The sequence below is a fragment of the Synchiropus splendidus genome, chromosome 11 (genome assembly GCF_027744825.2).
Source record: "Synchiropus splendidus isolate RoL2022-P1 chromosome 11, RoL_Sspl_1.0, whole genome shotgun sequence".
In the NCBI taxonomy this organism is placed as follows: domain Eukaryota; kingdom Metazoa; phylum Chordata; class Actinopteri; order Syngnathiformes; family Callionymidae; genus Synchiropus; species Synchiropus splendidus.
In genome coordinates this window covers 9,414,311-9,438,316 of record NC_071344.1, presented here as the reverse complement: position 1 = coordinate 9,438,316, position 24,006 = coordinate 9,414,311, and the positions used below count along the sequence as shown (strand labels likewise).

Below are 24,006 nucleotides of genomic sequence, written 5' to 3'. Positions count from 1 at the left end.
CTCAATATGTTCAGTTTTTACATATGAAAAGAAGGAAGTGACTGTGTGTCCATGCCACATAAACACCAAGATTTCTAGTTGGCTCCATAGTTTTTAACTTGTCTGAGTCCAGGTGAGCGCGCACCTCTGGCCATGCATTTCCAAACCAAAGACCATGACCTTTCTGTATTGAGCACAGGCTCCTGCACAGGGATGGCTTGTTGGATTCACACACCTTCATGGCTGCAAAGGAGTCCATGTCGATATCAAAGAGGGATCCAAGAACAGTGCCTTGAGGCACCCCTAGTGAGTTTGTTTTCCACCCAGCTTCTCACCAATGAAAGAGCTAGTACAACATAAGGAAAAGCTCATAGTCGCACAGTTGCAATAGAACCAACACACACAGGACAGGCGTCATCCACTGTACAGGAAGCAGGTGCTGTGGCTGGGGACGCCAATCCCAGGTTGCACCAGATACCTCTGCTCTGGTTCTTAACAGCTTTGCAACTAACAAATATAGACAAGAACAGAACATTTGTAGATGATATCATCAGCCATGAAGGGGCAATAAATCTTTAGCTCATGAAAAAGTCAGTTGCGTTTTCATTGTTGCCTATTTTTCCCCCCTTGACATCGTAATTCTTTAAGGTTTCACGATAATTTTGGGGGTTCGCGATTAACCTGCCATCAGTTTTTATTACGTCTCTCCACTTCCTGCTACGTAGCAGGCTAATGAACACCACACCTGCATCCAGCCTTCACTGATGTCCAGCTGTCCTCTATAAGAAGCAACTGAAGCTGGGCACCAGGATGTAGTGATGGGTAACTGAGGCATCACAAAGCGTTTCGACACAATGACGCACTGTGCTGATACTGTGTCACTGAATACTGACACCTGCTGGAGATTAAAATCCCTGCAGGCAACTGACTTTAGAGACTGAGCTGACACTCATTTGATGTCCTACTGTGTGCAATAATACCATTCAAGTCTTTGCATTCTTTATTATTCATATCTGTAAATAATGTGAACGTGTATCATGATGTGAAAAACGTGAAAATGAGGACTTTTTGTTTTTACATTGTTTTAATTTAAAAAAGTTTTTTCCAGACTTTTTTAAACTTTCTAAATTAAGTTATACCTTCAAATTAATCTGAATTCGAATGGAATAAGACAAGTCGACAATCTGAGACGAACTGAGTGAAGATCGAAATAAGTACATTATTCTCCAGTAGGAGATCCAACAACAACAACTTGCATTTCCCTTGGAGCGCCGCCATAGATCCACAAGGAACCCATCACTACCAGAATGTTGCCTATCGTTCACTGACGTCAATTTTGTAGCCTCCTTCCTATCAGTCCCTCTGTCAAACGTGTCTTTGGCGTGTCGGACCCCTTTGCTTTTTTGTCTTCTGGTTAACCTTGTGCGTGTGTTTGCCAGGGGCCAAAGCCTGTGCAGACTGGCTCTTGTTTTGGACCTCTTAATAACAGGACCTTCTCCATTGTGTTATTGACCTCTAACACTTATATACAGAACGCCATGAAACTGCACTTCTCCAACCAACTCTCCATCATTCTGCTTTTATTTACTGAGATGAAAAAAGCCGTTCATCATTCACTCTCTTATTTTAATTACTGTGCAGCGTTCTATTAAAAACCCACTAATTAGAATGTATAATTTCACAGTCTATTTATGAATATTTATGATTTTGACAAGTTTCCAACAAACAAGTTCTGCATTTATTGAAGACATTTAAGGTCGTGGCTTATTTCCATGCTGTTAACAAATCCTTTTTGTTTATGCAGCAGCTTTCTGGCCGATTTTTATGGCAAGAAATCAAAGAAACGGTGTCTTTTCTTCTGGCATGAATCATTTTTTATGCCTTTTCCAATTACACATATGCACGTGGGGAACATTTAAACTCAGCTGAGACGTAAGAAACGCAGGGCTGTCGGAGGTAACAGAAGAAAAAGAAGTCCATTTTTTTGTGATTGTGCCGTAATGCAGACGTGGCGGGGACGTGGCACTTTTCATAATGTCCTGGGAGGTTGTAGCAAAGTCCATATTCAAGGCGCTGATTGCGGAAGTTCAGCAAATTTCTCAGCTTGAGTGATTTTCTTCATTTATGCAGGCGTGCCTCCATCGATCAGTGGGACACTCAGGGCTGCAAGTAGAGCTTAACTGCCACCGCTCAGAAGAGACTGTGCAGGGGGAGAGGGACTCTGAAAGTTGGATGGACCGTAGCCTCCTGCCAGAGGGAAGAGGAACAAACAGTCCATGTCCAGGGTGAGAAGGGTCAGCTCTGATCCCACCTGCACGTCTCTGGGTCCTGGAGACATGCAGGTCCTGAAGAGGTGGCAGGCTGCAACCCATCACCTTCTCAGCAGAACGTACGATGCGCTGCAGTCTGCTCTTGTCCCTGGAGGTGGCGCTGTTGTATCAGGCGGTGATAGAGGAGGTGAGGATGGACTGGATGATGGCCGTGTGGAACTCCACCAGCATCTTCGTCGGCAGTCGTAGTTTTCGTAGCTGCCTCAAGAAGAACATTCTCTGCTGGGCCTTCCTGATGAGGGACCTGATGGTTGGCTCCCATTTGAGGTCCTCAGTGATGGTGGTTCCTAGGAAGCAGAAGGAGTCCACAATAGGAACCAGCCAACATGAGTGGGGACAGAGAAACTGTTACTCTCCTGAAGTCTATGACCATCTCCACTGACTTCTGGGCGTTGAGCTCCAGGTTGTTGTTGCTGCACCAGGACACCAGCCGCTCCACCTCCCTCCTGTAAGCCGATTCATCTCTATCTGAGATGAGCCAGATGGTGGTGGTGTCATCCGCAAACTTGATCAACTTCACGGACTCGTGGCTGGAGGTGCAGCAGTTAGTGTACAGAGAGAAGAGCCATGGAGCCACCTGATGTTGAGGGTCAGAGTGTCGGAGACAGTCGTCCCCAGCCGCACACGCTGACTCCGGCTGGTCAGGAAGTCTGTAATCCATCTGCAGAGGGAGTCAGCCACGTTAAGCTGGCGAAGCTTGTCTTCAAGCAGAGCTACAAGTATTGTGTTGAAGCTGAAGTCCACAAACAGGATCCTGGCGCAGGTTCCTGGGGAGTCCAGGTGTTCCAGAACAAGGTTTCTTGGGAACAGGAATGATAGTGGAGGACTTAAAGCAGGCAGGAACATGACAGGACACCAAGGAAGCATTGAAGATGTCCGTGAACACTGGAGCCAGCTCAGCAGCACAATGCTTCAGGATGGAATTGGTGTATTCCGATTGGTGTGCGCGTCGTTCTTGATGTGTCCTTGATGTTCACACTGAAACAGTTGGAATGGACAACTAAGTTACTGATTCCATTTTCAGTTTTCATGCATCATTTTAGCAGGGTCTGGTTCTCCAGAGGTTTCTGCCTCAAGCATAAAAGCAGAGGTTCCCAAACCGCTGGTACCACATTTGTTTGGTAAGACCTCAAATCCTGTGTGAGAGTGGGATTGACTTATCTTTAAGAGGACATATGGATTAGTTAGGACTGTTTGGCCGGTCCTCTAACAGTTAAACCTAAATTTGAGGATGAAGACTTCCAAATAACTGGGTCATTACGCGTAGGTTTAAGTTTGGTTCAGAGTCCTGGTTAAGATTAGCCATTTGTTTTGGATGGTTAAAGATGAGAGGCTGGGGAAAGCATTATGGCATTGAGTGGATAGAGATACAAACGTGTGTGTGTGTGTGTGTGTGTGTGTGTGTGCCTGTAGTGAACTGTGATGAAACATCCATATACACCTCCAAAGACAGTAGTAGTGCAGGACAGTATTGTTATGAACCATCGGGTGGTGAAGCTAAAGCCATGGTGAGCATCTGTATGAGATATATTTTTGAAAACACAAAATCGCAGCAAGAAGCTTTACTCCAAACCCTAACAACACATTCTCACTCCTAAGCAGGCATCAAATACTGACTTGTTCCAAGTGGCGCCCTTCAGTTGCGCTGAACTAACCATTTAACAGCAGACAGTGCCATCTGGTGGCCACTGAAAATCTGGCCACTGTTTCATGAAACCTCATCAGCCCATCACTTCTACATATACACCAAGTGACAGCGATAGCGTGTCAACTATCTGACATCACAAATTCTTTCTCTGCCTGTCCTCACTACCTCACCCATAAACACATTAACAACTACAGCAGCAAAAGTTTCTGTCAAGGCTTCTTGGACAACAGAGCATCTCAGGACTGTGTTTGAAGTTTGATGTGATGCCATAAACTCATTTCATTTTTCTGTCCTCACCGCCGTGTTTTGCTGCAGCAAGAAATGGTGCTGTTTTGCTTTGTGATGCTGTTTAACATTCGCACTTTGCAATGGCCCCAGTGGAAGTCAAACAGAAAGGCTGGATGTGGCAATATAAATGCACATCATTCTGCGTGCTTTTGCCGTTCACTGTCAATTTTTCTTTTCTTGGGGTTCGTGGCTGTGTCATCCTCACTGCGGTGGAAACAAACTACAAAGCAGAGTGAAAATAGAATGTTAATAGAGGGAAGAAAAAGTTAATAGCAGGCAATCGCTGAACTTTGAACTTCAATCGCTGTACACTCGCCACACAAGAATCACAAATAGTGTTTAACAAAACAGGTTAGTGCGCTCAAATTATTTCTATTTATATAGTTTTATTGTTGCCTTTGATGTTAAATGTTTTTCACCTGGCGTAAATAATGTGAATTATTATTTAAAGCAATTAAACATGGCCACAAAGAGACCATAGACGTAAGTTGTAAGTTAGTATTTTTAGTCCTGTGTTTTTATCCGAGTGGATGTGTGGTGCAAGTAATGTCTTGAATGTCGTCTTAAAGCTCAATTGTCTGAGGAAACGGCAGAAAGAAGTGGGTATTTGGTGTAATCCCAAATGAATCCAAAAGGCTTTATCAGCACAAACTTGGCTGGGAACATGTCCTCCGCCTCCCTGAACAACGTCTTCAGCCCAATATGTTGCTTCAGCTGTCTCAGGGGGGAAGATGAAAGTTGAGTCATCATATGATATTTTCCTTTTTGTAATATATTCAGGTGGTGGGTGTGAGTTGTGGAGGATACAAGCTGTCTTTCTTGAAAGTAGCCATTAGGCCAGTGTTGTTTACTGGCTATGTACATTGTAGATTTCCTCTGCTCTTTGGTGATTGGATAAACCAAAGTATCAAGTTACATTTCAGTCCATAAACACATGAAAATTCTCACCGAAATGAATTGAAACTCATACAAATATATATTTTTTTGGTTGTACATCTTCTGATAAGTATTTATCTGATATTTATTTATTTTTATTTTGTTTTTGTTTTTGGAAACCGGAGGCCTGAGACCGAAATTTCGTGGCCATAATATAGTGATATGTTTTCGTGCAATGACCATAAACAAAGTCTAAGTCTAAATCAAATATTAAAAATATATTTAAACTAAAAGACAAAAGCATTGTTTTTTTAACCAATGAAACTAGCTCTTTTATGCTACAGCCTTCTTAGGCAGTCATTGCAATCTGATCCAGGTTTCAGTTCCTTCCAGAAATGGATTCACATCCATGTGCTACTTTTGAATGATCCATTTTTTTTTTATTCCAATCCTCCTGTGCTGAAGCCTGCACCCATGACCTCTGTCAAGCTGTCTGACCCTGAGCAGCACAGTTCACTGCTGAAAGTCTTGTGATTTCACTGTACCTTGCACAGATTAACTCTGCCAGCCCCAGAACACAAGAGACCCTCGTCCACGTTCCACAGGAGGAACACACAAAGAGTGCAGATGTAAGCACTGCAACAGTGTTTTCATCCACCATGAAGCCCACTTTAACTCCAAGTGTGATGGAGGGAGCACCGTTCGGAGCTTGTTCTTTTGTCATCAACCTTCTCTTGTTGTGACCATCTAAGTTCAAGAAGAACCTAACCCCAGGAACATGAACGTCTATGCAGATGACCTGTGTCTTTAACATGCTCGTGTTGAATGTGTTTTTCCACACTCCGCCAGATCACCTGGCGTCGGCACTTTCCAGCAATTGCATCCCGCTGATGGTCATTGGCTCCCCAGCACCTCCTCCACCAAAGAAGCGCGTCCATGATGTTGACTGTAAAACCACCCAGCAACACTCATGGCTCTGTGGTATCAGTTTGCCCATTACTCTCAGAGACACTCTAGTTTTACTGGTGTTTATGCAACAAGGGACACATAACACTTTCTCCCCAGCTTTCTATAGTCTGTGTGTTTGATGAAGAAAAAGACGGTGGAAGTAAACATTCAAAAGTGATAATAGAATAGTACGGAGCCCTGGAAGTGACATGCATGTGTTTATTTTTTTGGATGTGACATGCATGACTTTATTTTTTTGAGCCCGAGAAAACAGTTATCTCGAGATAATGTTTATCTCAAGAAACGATTACTTCCTGTAACCACTATGTCTAACCATTGGTTTTGTAACTGTTCGTCAACGTTGTCATTCGCTGTCTGCAAGTCAGAATATTGCCGACGGCAAAGTCTGTGCGCTTTTAACACTCTGATCAAGTGGCTGCTACTCAAAATAATACCACATGTGGCATGCATGACTTTATTTTTTTTCTCCTGAGATAACAGTTATCTCGAAATCATTTGTATCTCGAGATCATTTTTATCTCGGGATTTAAAAAAGAAAGTCATGCATGTCACTTCCAGTGATGCATAACACGTATCGCTTAGCCACATATGGTATTATTTTGAGTAGAAGGCACTTGACCAGAGTGTTAAGAGCGCACTGACTTGCAGACAGTGACTGACAACGTTGACAAACAGTTACGAAGCCATGGGAGACATAGTGGTTCTAGGAGGACGTATACAAAATGCTTTGCCAGAGAGGCAGCTACGCATGCGCTGACATTTACGATTGTATCTTGAGATAAAAATTATCTCGGGCAAAAAAAAAATAAAGTCATGCATGTCAGATCCAAAAAAAAAAATAAACACATGCATGTCACTTCCGGAGCTCCGTAGAATAGAGCATATATAGATCTGAGCCAGTGGAATGGATGCAGGTTTTTGTTCCAACCACTCAAAGAGATTGGTCCACCTTTGTGTGCTTGTTTGTTCGGAACAAAAACCTGCACTGTGGCCCTCTGAGGACCAGTGTGAGACCCCTGGTGTAGAGACTCAGATGACGCTCGAACGTTACATGCCGACACAACTGCATTGAATCCCCACTGTATGAAATGACTGCCTGACAAGTGCTTGAGTTAATTTTGAATAAACCATTTATTACAGATCACAGTGAACTCTTGAACTGATCATTCAGCGCTCCGATTGGCTGGATGTGAAATGTCACTCTTGAAGAGCCCGAGGTGGAAATGGCAGCTTTAATGAAGACGAGCCCGATAAGTTCATGTTTCTCCATGACTATTTTTGCTCGTGTTAATGTGAAAAGGCTTCTCGCTGTAAGAGCTTAAATGCTATTTTACAAGAAGTCCAAGTGTGTTTCTGACAGTCGAGCTCCGTTTAATCTCTCAAATATATCTCATCATTAACAACAGGACTCTGAAAAGCTGTTGTTTCCCGGACTCAATAATACAATACTCAACAACCGAGAAGTACATTATCCGGCGGAAGTTAACTTTCCTGAAGGACCACATGCAGTAGACACCGTTTTTAGAATGAAAATGGCTTCATGCACTTCTATCAGCGTTGGACCATTTATTAAATCTCCAAACTGCGAGGAGATTATGGAAGCTATTTACTTCATCAGACGGAGTGTGTGTGTGTGTGTGGGATCTACAAAACCTGCGCGGGAGACTCTCTGCCCCTCTTTGATGGATCTGGAGAGAAAGTTTCTGCGTTTGAAAACTTTGCATCGGATGCAAATTTGTTATTGAGGAGGCTGCAGCACTCAGCTCACTGGAGGCTGTGGGTGTTGGAGATGTCACCGGCAATATAGAAGAATTCATCACTGAACTGAGAGATTTTTTTTCCCCTTGCTTTTCCAAAAATAGAGCATCATCTCAAAACCCACTAGCCCGCGCATATATCCTGGAACGCCGTCTCTGGGTGGGGGTGGTTACATCACTCTCACCAAGTCGTGACCTAGGGCAAACACTTATTTAGGCTGCTGCATGAGGAGGCAACGTGCTGCCCCACCAAACTATGACAACTAAAATGCATTCGAACATGATGCTTCTCTGTGTTTGTAGCCAGTTCCACAGAAGAACAAGACCTTTGTATCAGTGTTACATGATTTAATAACTAAATAAACATAACTGTTACTGGAGAAAATGTGCAATTTTCAGTTGCTCCAGTGTATACGTCAGTCAAAACATGCACCATGAAGAGGAAATAAAACATATAAGACACCCAACTGCATTTTCTGGGGAAATATATTTTACAAAGTCTTTCGCATGAAGATCCTCCACTTAAACTGCAATGTGGAATGGAACGTAGCCAGGCGACAAGCGAGCCGACTGAGAAACAAAGAAGCTAAGGGGGGAATATTTATTGCACTGATGATGAAGGTGTGCAGGTGGTACACAGGAACTTTAGCTCCACACGCAGCGGAAGTCATCACTTAGTGTCCACATCAATGATACGTTGTGTTTTTCTGTTGTTCTCGTGTGATCACATGAGACTTCTGGCTTGCAGAGCCACCTTTTCGAATGGGTGTGGGACACAATGTTTACTCCCTGGTTACAATGGTTCAATGTGAAATAACATTTGACAACATGTGGAAATAAAGTTGCAAGTCCAGTGAAATGTTGACAAAACACTGCAACAGTCTGGAAAATATGGTCCTCAGTCATGAAAACTACAGTTTGAATTACATGTATTTGGTTGGAGTTGGACATCGGATTGGCTTTAAGTCTGCATGGAACATTTCCAGTCACCGACCCAAAACCCAATCCCAGAGCTAATACATTAATTGAAAATATTAAATTTTTATTATTTTCAAAACATTTTTCTGGTCTTTCTAGTGCTTTTCTACAATTTTTTTTTGTTCTATTACCTTTTTTAATTTTTTTTATTTAGTTGTTTGTTTATATGTAGCCATAATAAATTTTAAATACTAAAAAAAAAATTGTAATAATTTTCATTTTTCTTTCACGATATTTGTTTATTCTTAAAAGAGCTTTACCGTTTTATTTCATCATTAATGACCCATTGCTTATTTTTCTCACCTTTCTTCTACTCATATTTAAGTCATATATTTGTACATACATGAGGGAAAATGAGTTTAACATCCATTAAACTCTGTTGAAAACTTCCAACTCCTATTTACAACAAAACATAGCAAGTGCTGAAAGATTTGCCTGAGAACGCATCATCTTAACAATAAAATATGATGCAGAACATTTCAATGCAGCAGGTAGGATTTCAGTCACGTAACTCAGCAAACATACTTTGAGCGCTCGGAGGTGTGTTTGTGTTCAGACACCCAAGCTGAGGGTGTAATTCTATCTTCAGGTATTTGCCCTCAGTGTCGCCCTCAGTCTATCACATCTAACACAGCGTCACATTCACACTCAGCATCTCAAGTCTTACTGCTGCCTCGCTTCACCTCACTATGCTAAAAAAAAAAACAAAAATGGGGGGGATTTTCATGCAACTTGGCACGATACGCTTTAGCAACTACCTGACCCCTTATGCCATTATACCATGATATGTAAACCAAGTCCTCAAAGTGGCATGGAGCTCCATATCAGGGTCATTTCAGAGTTTTTTAAAATGATATTGGAACCCAGTGGAGCTGAATAACAAGTTCCAAATCAGCGGTATGAGCAGCCTTTTAACTCTTCTGTCAATGCTTCATGGAGCGAATTTCAAGTTCACCCGTCTCTGAAGCAACGTGTGTGAGAGCGGGTCTCCCTTGCTGCCGTGACCCCAGCAGACTCAGGAGTCCATTGGACAGATAAAAGAGCTCTAGGTAAGTTAACTTAAATTCTCATGTCGATCTTACTTGAATACAGTGGGGTTGTTTTCTTTGTTTCAGCAGCTACACATCTGTCAAACCCATCTAATTCAGTGGTGAAAACGAATCAGTCTCAAGAGTGTTTCTTGGGTTAGAAATATGACGCTGAACCAATGACTCGTGGTTTTCCTAGCTGCTGAGCCTCATTCTATATGTACTTTTACAAGTTTGATGTCTGAAACAGATGCTCTGTGGAGGTCCTGTGGAGCATGTTGTCGTCTCGCCATACCTTTACAAGGTAGGAATTACAACAGAAATAGCATAATAACAAGAACATTTTGTCGCACACAAGAAAATACAAAAAACAAAAATAAATGTTGAAGTACTGCTTGAATCATTCGTGCTCCCATCGCCGCAACTTTGCCGACCTCACATGACAGCCGATAGAAGCAAACATATTTTAGTAATTTGAAAGATGAATGGACACGTTTTTTGGTGTTAAAAGCTTCCATTTTTGTGTCTTCTTTTTCAGAATCTTTGCTACGTCCTCTTAAGTAGCTCAGCTGCTTCAGTGCACATTCAGGTCTGAGGGTGGTTTGCTGGTAGTATAGACAGGCGACAGCTTCGGTACTGTCCAGATGATGTTTTTCTACTGCAGCCTTGCTATACTCTGCTGTCAAGTGGCTGAACAAAGCCTTGTCAGGATCTGGAATCTCTTCCATCCCAAGACAGCTTTTTGTTCCGGCTTAGTAATTGCCGTATATAAACATATTAAAACGAAGCACCTTCTTCTGCTGTCGTGGGCATTTTTCTGTTCTTTTTTTTTTGCTTCTGTTCATCGTGGATATTTTTAAACTTCTCTCTTCTATAGGGAAACTATGGCAATTAGGAGTTGATGGGCGTCTTAGACGAAACGTTCATCATCGTGTGTTGAAGTCCTCTCTTTAGATGTAGCGCAGATGAATGACACGCACACTGAAGTGTGAGTCTTAAACACTCTCATTGACTCTCAGTGTTTAATTCAGACGCAGCATTGTGGTTCTTGACGGCCATCAGGAAAACTGTGACAAAGAGAGTTGGGTCGAAAAATTGAGTTATTATCGGCGATGCAAATTCAGCACTGAATTCATTCTGGGTGTTGTGTGATGTATTTCTGTCTTCCTCAAAATGTGTGGTAAGTGAGGAAGGAATCTATGAGTGCTGACTCCAACATCATGTCTCTTAGAATGAGAGTCATGAGCTCAGTTTCAGCGTCCGTTCTCCACTGGTGAATGGTTCGTGCCATAAGAGCAGTCATGTAATCCACTGTCATCGGTGTTCATGCACCTTAGAATGTTGAAAAACGCATTTTTTTAACAGTCAATTGAAAATGCCACAAAGCATTGTGAACTTCTGAAACTTATACCAGGCCCCTCTTCATGTGTTAGACACTCAAAGGTCAAAGACTTTCTCATGTATTACTGAGTTTAAGATGAAGCCAAGACTCAGCTGCCTGGAAATTTGATTGAAGAATTTTTCTTCAGGCTATTTGCAGGCCCTCCTTAACCTGAAGTTCGTGCCTGGGCCTGAGAGCTTTTGAAGGCCCTGCCCTGGTCTAACCGGGCCAGCACATACCGTACCGTCGGCAAACCTTGTGGCTGTGTAAAGACAAAACATTCATTTGAATGACTCACATAGCTTTCTTGGCGAGACAATTGGACGTGTTCTATTTTGAGCGCGGTGCTGTGCTCGCACCATGACACCAAAACAAAGGTCCTTTGGGATCAATCCGCTCTCATTGTGTCAGGCTCCTGATCTCAGCGGGCCCCGGGGCTTCAGCCCAGGTAAGCCCGTGCATTGAGGCAGCGCTGGCTGTAAAGCTTCAGACATGGCAAGAGCAGTTATTGGTTTGCTTGAGCCGACAAATTGGAGTGACGTATTTCAAAGAAGTTTATTTTAATGTTTGTTGGCCAGTGCGGTTTCCTCCTCCATTTATCCATCCCATCACCCTGCCAGCAGTAAGACAGGAGCCCATGTTGTCCTGGCTCGAGCTCATGATAAAGCCTTCATGTTGCAGTGTACAGTACCCACTGTTTTTAAATGTAAAGGAAAAAGTTTCTGTATGTTTCTGATGCCTTGTGCTCGACCAAGGTGAAAGGCAGAGGGCGCCGGATCAATTATTCATGCTCTCTCATTTTAGACTGCTCTTTCGTTGAATATATATAATATATTCAACATAATAATAATATAATAATAATATATAATAATATATTGAATAAATACAGGCTCAGTTTGGGTCTTTTGGAAGGGTATGACAAATACTAATTAATACTTGAATTCATATATTAACTTTATAATGTTGTGAATACATCTGTGGATTGAAGATTAGATGAGATTCATTGTCTTCATGCTTCCCACATTAGCAATAAAGCTTTTCTGATTCTGATTCTGATGATGGGAAAATTTGACTTGTCACAGCAGCGAAGTGACATTAAACATTGAAGACAAACACAAAGCAGTGACACACAAAGCAGTCGCACACTGAATATGCACAACCGAAAACAACGCTGTAAAACCAAGACACAAGAAAAATAAAGATAACACAAAATAGAATTTTAAAATAGCAAAAAATGAAAATATATACCCATAATGATACTAGTTGATGACCAAGAGTATAGACGTGGAAATTGGATTTTTATATAAAGCTATGAATCTGGTGAACTGATAAAGGTGTAGAGCCCACTAGTCTTGCGGCTTAAATAACTTCTTAAAGTGTCCAACACTGAATCAGGCGATAAGAGCAATGAAAACAAACATTTCCACAGATCACAACAGAAAAACACAATTCTAAAAAAAAATAAATGGAAAAACTGAAGTTGGGAAAAGGAATAAAACTGATTTTATAGGGTCCTACATTCTTGCCTCTTGTGTTGATAAAATCTTCCTTTAACATTTTACATTTGGAACTGACACAAGAAGAGGTGACTATTATTAGAGTGATACATCAGATTTAAGATTTGAATCTACTCACAACACCACTATCGTGTATATCCCCTGAAAAAAACAAATATTGTATTGCAATATTGTAACTTGAAACAATTTATTTTGCAGATTTTTCAAGGTAAAGTTGTCCCATACAGTTATAATTCAAGTAAATATTGCTGGTTTCACCATGAAGCCATGAGCCAAACTCAGCACCACAGGTCACTTTATATGGCTCACAAAAGACTATGAACACAGAGTTAATGATACTAAATTGGAATTCTCTTTGTTTGGCCTACACCTTAAAACTGGTCATTTGACACTGCTGTCAACAGGACTTTAATGCTACTGTAATGAGAAGTGAAGACCTGGACATTTGCACTTGTATTTGGTAAACAAAGCCTAAAATGAAATAAAATGGGCCAAAGTTATAATTTGGCCATATGCTTTTTTCCACCAGTATTTGTTCCAGTTTGTTCAACGTGTTTTTGTTCGCAAAACAAACTCCGCTCCCAAACGCAGAACTCAACAGGTCTGTATTGTTATGATCTGGCCGTCTGCACGAACTCCATGTTTTGTGCAGCAGGGTTCAACAGGTTCGCTGCTTTCACTCTTGTTCACGCACGCTCATCTGTCGTCAACATGTTTTCCTCCAAGGTTGCTGTTGTTGGTTTATCTGCAAACAAAAACAACGCTATTCTATCTCCATCGAGGACAACAATGTAAAGGTAGGCGGTAAAAGCGAATCTAACTCTTCAAAAATGTTGTCATTTTTAAACAAATGATGTATTTATATTCATTGAATAACTTGGTTACTTATATCTAACCACTTGTCAGTTCTCATGCTGGAACTTGTAAAGATGCGACGATGCCAAAAGAAACCCAAGTGCCGTGTTCTCCACCCTGCAGTCCGGAAAGACGGCCTGGCAGCATTAGTGGCTGTCAATAGTTCCAGCTAAATGGCATGGTGATGGAAGAAAACAAAACAAAACAAAAAAATAACATCAGTGAGCAGTGAGCTGAGGTAGATGACAGTCCACGTGTTTACATCAGTCAGAGGTCCATCCTGAGGTGGTGACCATGATATCTGCTGAAGATGATCACTTATTGAATGGTGAGATCTTTGCTGCCATGTTTTCTTTGAGGCGCTTGTATCTTTCATTGTGTTTATATTGTAGTGTACTGTTATGTAATCACATCATTATATTGAGATTTTTTAATATACACTCATGTACAATGCTGAGGATGGAGCAGCAGTACATGGACGACCGTTTTATGCAATGGTTTCTGCGATCAGCGTGACAAACCAAAGACTCTGAGGCCGAAAGGTTCGATGTTATTGGCCTGTGTGTCCTGCTCTCCTCTCCTCTCTTCCTGGTCCAGGCTGTTTACAACCTCGCAGGCAGCCAGCCAATCACCGTCGAGCGCGAGCCGGCCGGCGACATCAGCGCCCCTCCTCTTGCAGAGCCACTCTCTCCGCCCCCCTCGTGTGTAACCAAGACGACCATTGAGCGGCGGCTGCGATTGGCGGAGCGCCGCTGACGACAGCGCGGTATCGGGAATTCCTCTCCCCGAAGAGCCGAGAGTGACGCGCAGAGCGGGGCTTCGCAGGCAGCACGCACCGCAGACACGTGAGTCTGCTCGGCCAGTGTGTTTCCATCCTGCTCGGCTGCCGAGCGAAGATGCGTCTGTGTGTCCGCTTCACGTTCCACGGCAAAACTTTGAGATAGCATGGCCTGCCGCATCCTCCACCGCCGCTCATAGCCACCAGAACAGAACACTGCACCAGCAAGGCCGACTTTCATGTAAGTGAATGGAAACTTGCACCGCTGCCTTCCTTCCCTTTCATAACGGCGCAGTAACGGTACGGTGGCTCTGGTCAACATGTCATGTGGAGATCATTTGTCAGTTGTTCACAAGGCCCAGACAAGTTTTTGGATTCTCGTCACGGCCTTTTGTCAGAAGTGCTTCAGGAACAAATGTGCGTTGACCCCCCTCTCTGTTTGCATGCATTGATTCATACCACAAGGTTGTGGTGGGGTCATGGAGACGAGCGGGTTGGTCCGTGTTTGGAAGGTCACTCATCAGTTTCTTCAGTCTTCTTGTGTACTGGGACCTGATCATGTACTCTCCTATAGTGTCTGTTGTCCTCCTGTACAGTGATGAGCCTTGCTTTTTCTGTAAACCATTTTGAACACTGTGAGTAATACTATAATAGTAATAAGTTCACAGAGCATTTTCCTCATTGAAATAGACCTCAGTGAAAAGTTAACAAACAAGTCCTGATGTCTGAATCTTGTGTGTTCAAACAACCCAGATACTAACTCAAATCCAAGCTGGACTTGAGTTAAAATTGCTTGGAAAAGTCTTTTTTTGTTTTCTCTGACAAAGAAAACAGCTGGTTATTTTCGGCTTATTTGGTTGTGGTTTGTCTTATGATTGAAAAGTCATGCGTTCCTATCCTGCTCAAGGACACATGTAAGCAGTAACACAAAAAAACTCTTGTTTCATGTAATCCTTGGCAGCTACGTTAAGCTCGAACACATCAGTTGAAGATGACAGAAACTTTTTATTTGACTGAAAATGATGCAAGGGTATAGAGATAGTGGCAATCTGTTTATTTAGCTGAGACTGTAACTGGTCATAAAAAGATAAGTCATATCCGTCTATCAGCGCGTGCCTTATCTGTTTCCTCACATGCCTTCAATTTTAACTTTCTAGGCCCCTCACAGACTCCTTGACCCAAAACACCCACTGATCTTCCTTAAAAATGGCCTTGAAAACGTCACAGCCATAGCACAAACTTCACATGATATAGGCGTACGGACCTCAAAACTTTTTTTCTCACGTCCCTTTATTTGGACAAAACAGTTTTCAGCTTTTGTTTTTTTTATTTACATCTATTATTAGAGTCTGTGACCTGACTATTCTGACTCTATTGAGTGCCCTTATTGACAGCTTTGTGTTTACAGTCAATCTGCTGAGTCCGACCGACCTTGTCAAAGAGCTTTGCCATAGAGAGGATCAGTGACAGTGAAGGGACGTACGGGCTGCTCAGATGTCTGCTCCCGAGCTCCTGGGGCCGCTCACAAGTCGTCTTTAAATAGATAAGCACTTTAGTTGTACGCCCGAGTGGGGCCGTGACCCCTGCGCAAAGTGATTTCTCAAGTCCATCTGTGTTCTGGTGGGTGACTCAGCAGAACGTCTGTCTGTTGAACAAGAAACTGACTTGGCAGATTAAAGCGGCGCGTTTACATACTGAAAATAAACCAAAGAGAACACGCGATAGCAACAGAAGCGGTGACTTGGTGTGGTGAAACTTTAGTGGGACCTTTCCTGACCCAACACATCAGCATGACTTTCAAGAATATATATGTTTTTTGATAGAAATTTGGAATTCAACTCAACTTCAAGGCAAACTAACAAAAAATGTAATACATTTTGGCAAGTCGATTTCATGACATGACATGTCAAATCTTAAAGATTCCATTTTCCATATTCCTTTGTCTCATTTTACTTACCCTCTGTCTGTCAGTCGACTGTCTCCCACCTCCAGAGCCAGTGCAAGCTTATATCTCTCTGTCCTTTATTTACATGCAGATGTGTCTTTGATTATTTAGAATGTGTCTTTGTTACAAAATACTGTGGGACTGACTGAAGATTTATTTAACTCTGACCTGCTTCAGTGTTGGTTCAAAACCTCCCCAACAGAGGGCTTTTAACTGGTGTGTTATTATTCTGTAATATATAATGGAAAATAAAGTGCATTGTAATGTCTGTGTACGGAGCCGTGGAAGTGACGTGCATGTGTTTATTTTTTTTGCATGTGGCATGCATGACGTTATAGGATAACTGTTATCTTGAGATAATGCGTATCTCGTGATAACAGGTATCTCGAGATTTTTTTTTTATCTCAAGATACAATCATAAATGTCAGCGCATGCATAACTGCTAAGCATTTTGTATACATCCTGTTGTAACCACTATGTCTCCCAACACTCTGATCAAGTGCCTTCTACTCAAAATAATACCATATGTGTCTTAGCTATACGTGTTACGCGTCCCTGGAAGTGACATGCATGACTTTATTTTTGTTTTATCTCAAGATAAAAATTATCTCGAAATACAGTTTATCACAAGATAAAAATTATCTCAAGATACAAATTGTCACAAGATAACTGTTATCTCGGGACAAAAAATATCTAGTCATGCAAGGTAGTTACGCATGCGCTGACATTTCCGATTGTATCTTGAGATAAAAATTATCTCGAGATAACTGTTATGTCGGGATAAAAAAATAAAATAAAGTCATGCATGTCACATCCAAAAAATAAACACATGCATATCACTTCCAGGGCTCTGTGGAGTGTTCCATGAACTAGGATATATGGATATAAATACCTAAATTGTGTTTTTATCTTGGTTTTAGTTTTTTTATACTCATGAGTAATAGAACTGTTATAATAGTGGTATAACTGGTGGACCGGACCCATGGTGGCCAGCTTTTGGTTGGTACTGATCAATGTAGACACAGTAGGCAGCGGCAATATAAGGGGATGCCACAAAACATTAGGATAAGGAAGGTTTTCTTGCAGGTAATATATCTACTAAATAGAGTTTCACAGAGAAAGGAGGGGAGAACAATCTCCAGAAATACGATTTCATTCCAAATAAAAATCACAAATAAGTACAGTAAATGACACTAATGGACAAGAAACAATAAAACTTGGTGGATAGAACGTGTTGAAATAGACTCTGATGTTTTGCTCTGTTTATAGTGGGGGTCAGCCATGTTTCCTGATGCTCTTGAAGCTGCTGGACGAGTGGATGGCCTTCCGCTGTCCTCGCCGCACCCACTGTCTCATCTGGAAGAAGAAGAAGAAGCTGAGACCGTGGTGGAGAAGGGACCGAAGAGACAGGGCCGCTATAGGAAGAGCCTGCAACTTCTGAAGCCCTTTCGTATCACGCAAAAGTAAGGGACATTTCTTCCTTTGCTTTGAAGTCGTGGCCTGTCCGTGTTTGGTTTTGGGACATTATTCACCATTTTTTCTTTATTTCATGTTACTAATCAGTAAAAATGTTTAGAGTGGACTTGAGTTACCATCCTTGGACAGAAAAGTCCCATTGTTAGCATTGCAAAATACTAACGCTTTATAACTGCTTTATAAGCCAATACATGTATAAATCGGTGACTCATTAATACAGTGGTACCTCAGTTTTTGAACGTCTCGGATGAGAATTTTTTGCTTCGCATTTCGAACGAAAAATCCAGAACTCGAACGCCCCCGAAAAAAGCCAGAAAAAACTGGACCGATCAGCTGACCCACAACGCGCTTTGTTATTGTGTATAACGCAGCCTCTGTATGCAGACGTGTCCTGTTAGCTACATTTACTGACTGTTTTTTCTTCATATTGAGGTGTAAAACCTTTCCTGTCTCCACACTGGACCGTGGTAGAGTGTCACAGGGGAGGTGCTCGCTCTCACTCCAGGGTTTGATGTCCTGTTGTGGGCTGGAGCTGGGACAGGGATGAGGCGAGTCTGGGACAGAGCGTGACTTGGTTTATGACTTTGTCACAGCCAAACTGCACAGAAGCGCACATTCAGAGCTGGACATGCACTGGGCACCTCTTCACTTTCCTAAAACAATAAGCAGCGAAAAATAATTTGGAATATTACTGAAGAAAATGTGTCCACATCAAATGGTGACAGTCATGTATTTTATTACTGATTTTTAAAATGTATTCATTTTACGACAGGTGGTGCATTCGGCACAGCAATGCTTCCATCAGTCACTTCGATTCTTTAACGTTGTGTGAGACAATGCAAAAGAAGCAGCCTTCCAACACAGACCTCAGAGTTTTGAGAGCAAATGTGAAGCAGCGGTTCATAATAAACTTGCCTGAGTAGATGCAGAAAGCAACCAGCCTCCAGATTTTTAACTGTTCAAAACACAGAATTGACACAGTCCAGATGCATGATCAGCTTTTTGCTGAGATTGACGACAAAGCAAAATGACTTGCTTTATAGTTGGAGCAAATGGAAGCTCACTTTTGCGTCACATAAGAAAAAAAATGTTCATCTAAGTATGAAAAAAAAGCTGATGGATAAATATTCAGCCGACGTAAAACTCGAAAAATGTTTCTCTCTGAAGGGCCTGGAACACAAGCATGGGCAGATTGATTCTGACTACACTACAGATGAAAAGAACATGAGCGCTTGTTATAAGGATGCTGTGAGAGAGCTCTGGGTGGATGGCAGTGGGTGTGAAACAAGTGTGGGGGAGTTAATCACCGGGTAAAGGTAAATATCTGGGAGATTTCAACCATATGGCAAATCAGGACAGTGAATTGAATTTTTGAGTTTTTCAGCAACTCTCTAGCAGCTCGCATGACTCTGCCAAAAGGGACTATTTGTGAGTTTTGCCCCTTCTCTTCTGGCCTATTAATGATAAACAAGTGTTATTTACATTTAAGCTGACAAGGGCAAATGACGGTCAAGTGGGAAGAAAGAATGAACGCATATTTCTTTCCGTGGAGTGTTTTTGTTTTCAATTTCAGGAAAAGCAAGATGTCATTTCTGAGCGTTTACCACTCCTGATGGCGATTCGCTCACAATAAACCAGATGATACCATCAAAAAGAAGACAGTTTTGCCGGCACAAACACTCATTTGAATATGAGCTCAGTTTTGTTGTTTCCCGCTTGTCTAATGGGGGGACTTGGGAGAGTTGGCGGAGACGTGATAAGAAATGGAAACTTACCCCGCAGCGACAGACAGCTACATCTTTGAACATATGCCGACAGATAAACAGGCACTCAACTTTTTTCGTCTTTCACTGGCTTCTCTGATTTTTATGAAGAGTGTGTAAATTGCTGTACAAACACCACAGGCATGATTCACCTCTGGCTGACTCCGGCCAGTAAAGGGGCCGCTCTTATTCTCGCCCTCCTCCCACATGACACCTGGGTGTGCGCCTGCACTTTTAGACATCTTACCCATTTCCACATCTTCCTCTCTCCTCCAGACACCAGCACCCAGTCGACAACGCTGGCCTCTTCTCTTTCATGACCATACACTGGCTCTCCCCGTTGGCCATTAAAGCCCACAAGGCGTCCACCTTGTCCCTGGATGATGTGTGGGGACTGTCTTGCCACGAAGCGTCTGAAATAAACTGCCAAAGGTGAGGATTGTCTCTAATGCTGCTGCATCTCTGATGCGGTCAGACACTGTTCCCGGAGTAGAGACAGTGAAACACATTTTGGATCAAGGTGTCCCAAAAAATACATTTTAGGACGTCACATTTCATAATGCATATATGTTGATGTATTACTTTTTAGGCTTCAGTGTTACAGTTAATAAGTCTGTGTTCCCATGGAAACTGATAGGATCCAGTACACCTTCATATATTGGAGCTGTGTGCACAACAGAATTGCCTGCCCAAAGCGCAGGTAAAATGTTTGCCCATTAGTTTGCCCTATCTGTTTAAACACATCTGAAACAATAATCTGTTCACAAAAGCTGGAGATCCTGGGAATAGAAATAAGCACGGCAAACAATCGCTTTATCTTCTGTTGTGTCTGCACAGGGTTCGGAAAATACACGATTACCAAAACTGTTGTTTAACTTATGATGACAGAGTTGCTTACAGGAAATCACTTCTGAGCTGTTGATGCTGGTTAACTGCTGTGTTGCATTGAGAAATAAGTGGTGAGAACCATGATGCAGGCTGGATACCTAACCTCCTCATAATCTATAATTATAACGATTATAAAAACCTTTACAGTTCAAGATTTCATTTTCCACAGCTCATTTCATTTAATCCTTTGAATGAGAAGCACATGGGGGAGAACATAGAACATAGTCACGGTGGGTCTTGGCAAGAAAGCGCTGCTGGGAACTACACTTATACACACAATTGATCACAACATCACAATGATATTGTACAATCAGTTGACATGCCCCCAAATTGTTCAGGTTTGAAATGTCACTATTGCTCCTCACAGATGGATACATCTTTATATGCTTGTGTTGGAGCTCATGTTAGAAAAATTCATATCAAATATCTAATAATTCTGAGCATAATTATTGAGAAAGATTCAATTTTAATCGGGCACTTTTTTGGGTTTCTTGGTTTGAACCTCCATAATGGTGATGGCTCTTTTCTAAGTTGCCCTAGATAAACGTGTGTGGAAAATGACCTGTAATCTAATGTAGTATACTACTGCATACATAAACATGTTTTACTCTCTGCGTCTGTTATGTAATCAGGCCAATAGAACATAAACCATCACATTATCACATGGTTTTAATCCGAATGTTCCTCTTAAATACCCATGTCTAAGAGCTCGAACTTGAGGGATATTCATCTAATCTTTTGTAATGTCCATGTGAAAGGTTCAGACTGTCATGATGAAAATATATAGTACGTATATAGTAAAATGAATAGAGAAATTGAAAAGGCAGCACACGCGAGAGCACATGCCATGTCATGTGTCTTAACAGCATGACATCAAATGAATGAAACATCTACCATGGCCAATGCACTACATGAGCTCACAGCAAAATAAGTAGAATGTGAAAGTTGTCTGTCATACATGAAACTGCTCTAACCGTTGCACTTCTGCCTCACGCATAGCCTCTGCCACTCTGCGGTAATGTTTATCCATATATCATATTAATATATAGCTCATAAGTGCGCTCAGAAATTCTCCTTTTTGATCGCCGTAGATCGTGGCTTGCAAGAGGTCATGTTTTCTACATTTTGGCTCAGTACTAGATATTAGAGGCGGTCATTGATTCAGATTCCCCCAGTCGATCTGATTCGATTCACATGGGCCCGATTCTATTAGATATATGATTCAATATGAGTCGATGTAGCTCTTGTCAGTTATCGAATTACGAATTATACACGATATTTTTAAAGAAATAACTTGAGCATCATCGTGATGAGTGACTTGGAACACTTCAACATTTGAAGTAAATGAATGAGTCAGGAAAGCAGTTTATGAATGGGAAGTTCCTTTTTCTTTTGCTATGTTACTACCACATGATCTTTTTTGATTTTGCTCTTGTTATAAAAATGTATGGTTTTTCCAAAAGTAGTTGTAGAAAGTTCCATTTCTTGAAGTCACTTTTTTCAATTGGGTATCCTGTTCCAGTCGCTCTGAAAATGTTCTTTTGGACAGACTGCTTGTGCTGCCTTCTATGAGACACATGCCCCCTGAGAAAGGACCTAACCTTAAAACTGTTAAGACATGACTTAGAACACACAGACTGGACTCTTGCAATCTGTTGTTGAATATAAATTACACGTACTTAGGTTTCAGCCCTGCAAAAAGATGGCTTTTTCTCTTGGAAAGTTGTTCACGCATCCCCGCAGAGCTTCTTGCTTCAAGGTTTGTTATCAACACCGCATTGCTTCAGTTTAACGCCGTAGGGCTGCTGAGCTTGTTTTCCCTTTTTATACAAATATTACGGAACCTTTTGACTCTTTCACCACCCTTACCTGCTGTGAGCAAAATAATAAAATGTGCTGATTTATCTGGCCAAACACTGACAGCAGTGGGGAAACAGCTGCGAGGTCAGCCGTGGGAAAACCTCCCTGTGAAATTCATGCAATGGTCTGGGCATCGCTCAGCCCTGAGACTGTCCACTCCCACGCAGGTTAACGTGAATTCAAAAAGCCATCATACAAGTGTGCGACTCATTCCTTCCCTTTCTCTCTATTTAGACTTTTCCTTGATAGTGAGCATTTGTTCATGAAAGTTTTTTTTTTCCATTTTCATCATCTTTTTTTCTTGCTAGTCCATGCAAAACAGAGACATTCAGTCAGAACCAGCCATTTGAGTTAAGTCATGTGCACCCTGGAGTCAAGTGAGAATTTGACATGACTTATGCTACTTGGAGAGTGTTAGTTAATACATTTATTTGTTGCTTGTTTTCGTGTCTTGCACGTGTGTCTGACCTTTTCACCAGACAGATTTACTTCCTACTGATGAAAGAACGGGCACCACTGTGGCCTCAAGTTGTTGTTGTTTGAGTCACACAATCATGGCCTTCGCGGTCGAAAAAGCACTCAACAGGAGGGTTGTTTGAAGGTATGAGCATGCTAAAATTACCAGGGATTAATGATGATGGTAACAGTTAGTGCTGGAGTTTGGTGGTTACATCACCAGCTTTACCTGCCCTGTTGTCGCCTCATGGCTCACTGTTATCTCATTAGTTGTCACTGACTAGCCAGGGATAAAGCTCTGTGCCAAGCTTGCTCTCTTGAGTAATGATGCAACCACTCTATGAATAGACATCATTATGCATTTATTTTGACATCTGAATTAAAAAAAAAAAAAAAAGAATATGAGTGTAGCATTCAAGTGGAGCGTGACTTTTATGGTGTTTCATCCTCTTGAGGACTGTGTAGTTAAAAGCCTCTGGCCCAAGGCCTGGATGCTTCGTGCCGTTGCTACTTTTCCATTGAAGAGAGACATGTAAGGCCCCGCGAAGCACAAAGCTATCACGTTGGAAGAGCTGCAGAGATGTTGTATGCATGAGTGCTGCGGAGTCACTGAAGAAGAGAAGGCTTTAGTTTGTGTTTACACTGCAAGAACGCTGACGCAAACCGAGATGATGGCAGGAGGTAGAATGAGAGCGGCTCCATGGGAGAGTTGACACTTGTTGGTGCTCAGTGAGGTGCGAACCCTCAATGTGATGCCCCGGCCAATGCGCTCTCCAAACATCCGTGTTGCTTGCCATCTGGCAAATTTTACATACATTTAAAAAAAAACACTTCTGCCGTATTGAATGCCAAAGTTTTAGTTTCAAAAAAAGCACATATACCTTCAGAATTTAATTGCACCCCTTTTTTTTCTGCCTATCCAAGATTTTTTGTATTGTATCTCCATGCAAACATCATTTGGATCTAAATAAGTTAATGATTGCAAGTGTAAACCTGTATTCCAAAGCGCTCATTTTAAACTCTGTACTTCAACTTGGACTTTAGCGTCCTACGTGCATGTATATTGACGCCGAAGACAACCTTCAGGCGGCTTTGAATTTAAGCATGTTCTGCCTTGCGCGGCATATCCTGACACTGTGGGCTGTGGGTCACGCAGAAGAACAATGGAGGTTGGCGTTAGGTTAGCTTTGGGATGGCACACTATTTGCTCTGTATATGATTGCCTTTAGCCTGT

General features: G+C 41.9%; 1 protein-coding gene across 3 annotated transcripts in view; it reads left to right on the top strand.

The window, feature by feature from the left end:
* The first annotated feature begins 14,149 nt into the window (after positions 1-14,149).
* wu:fb13g09 (ATP-binding cassette sub-family C member 5) overlaps positions 14,150-24,006 on the top strand; it is a 34,827-nt gene continuing 24,970 nt past the window's right edge. Inside the window, exons 1-3 of one of the 3 annotated variants that reach the window (XM_053878810.1) lie at positions 14,150-14,625; positions 17,599-17,792; positions 19,845-20,000. In XM_053878810.1, the coding sequence (XP_053734785.1) occupies positions 17,611-17,792; positions 19,845-20,000 (338 nt within the window). In that variant the 5' untranslated portion in view covers positions 14,150-14,625; positions 17,599-17,610. Of the gene's footprint in view, positions 14,626-16,525; positions 16,546-17,598; positions 17,793-19,844; positions 20,001-24,006 lie in introns of those variants that run through there. The other 2 variants (XM_053878808.1, XM_053878809.1) reach the window with 2 other exon arrangements.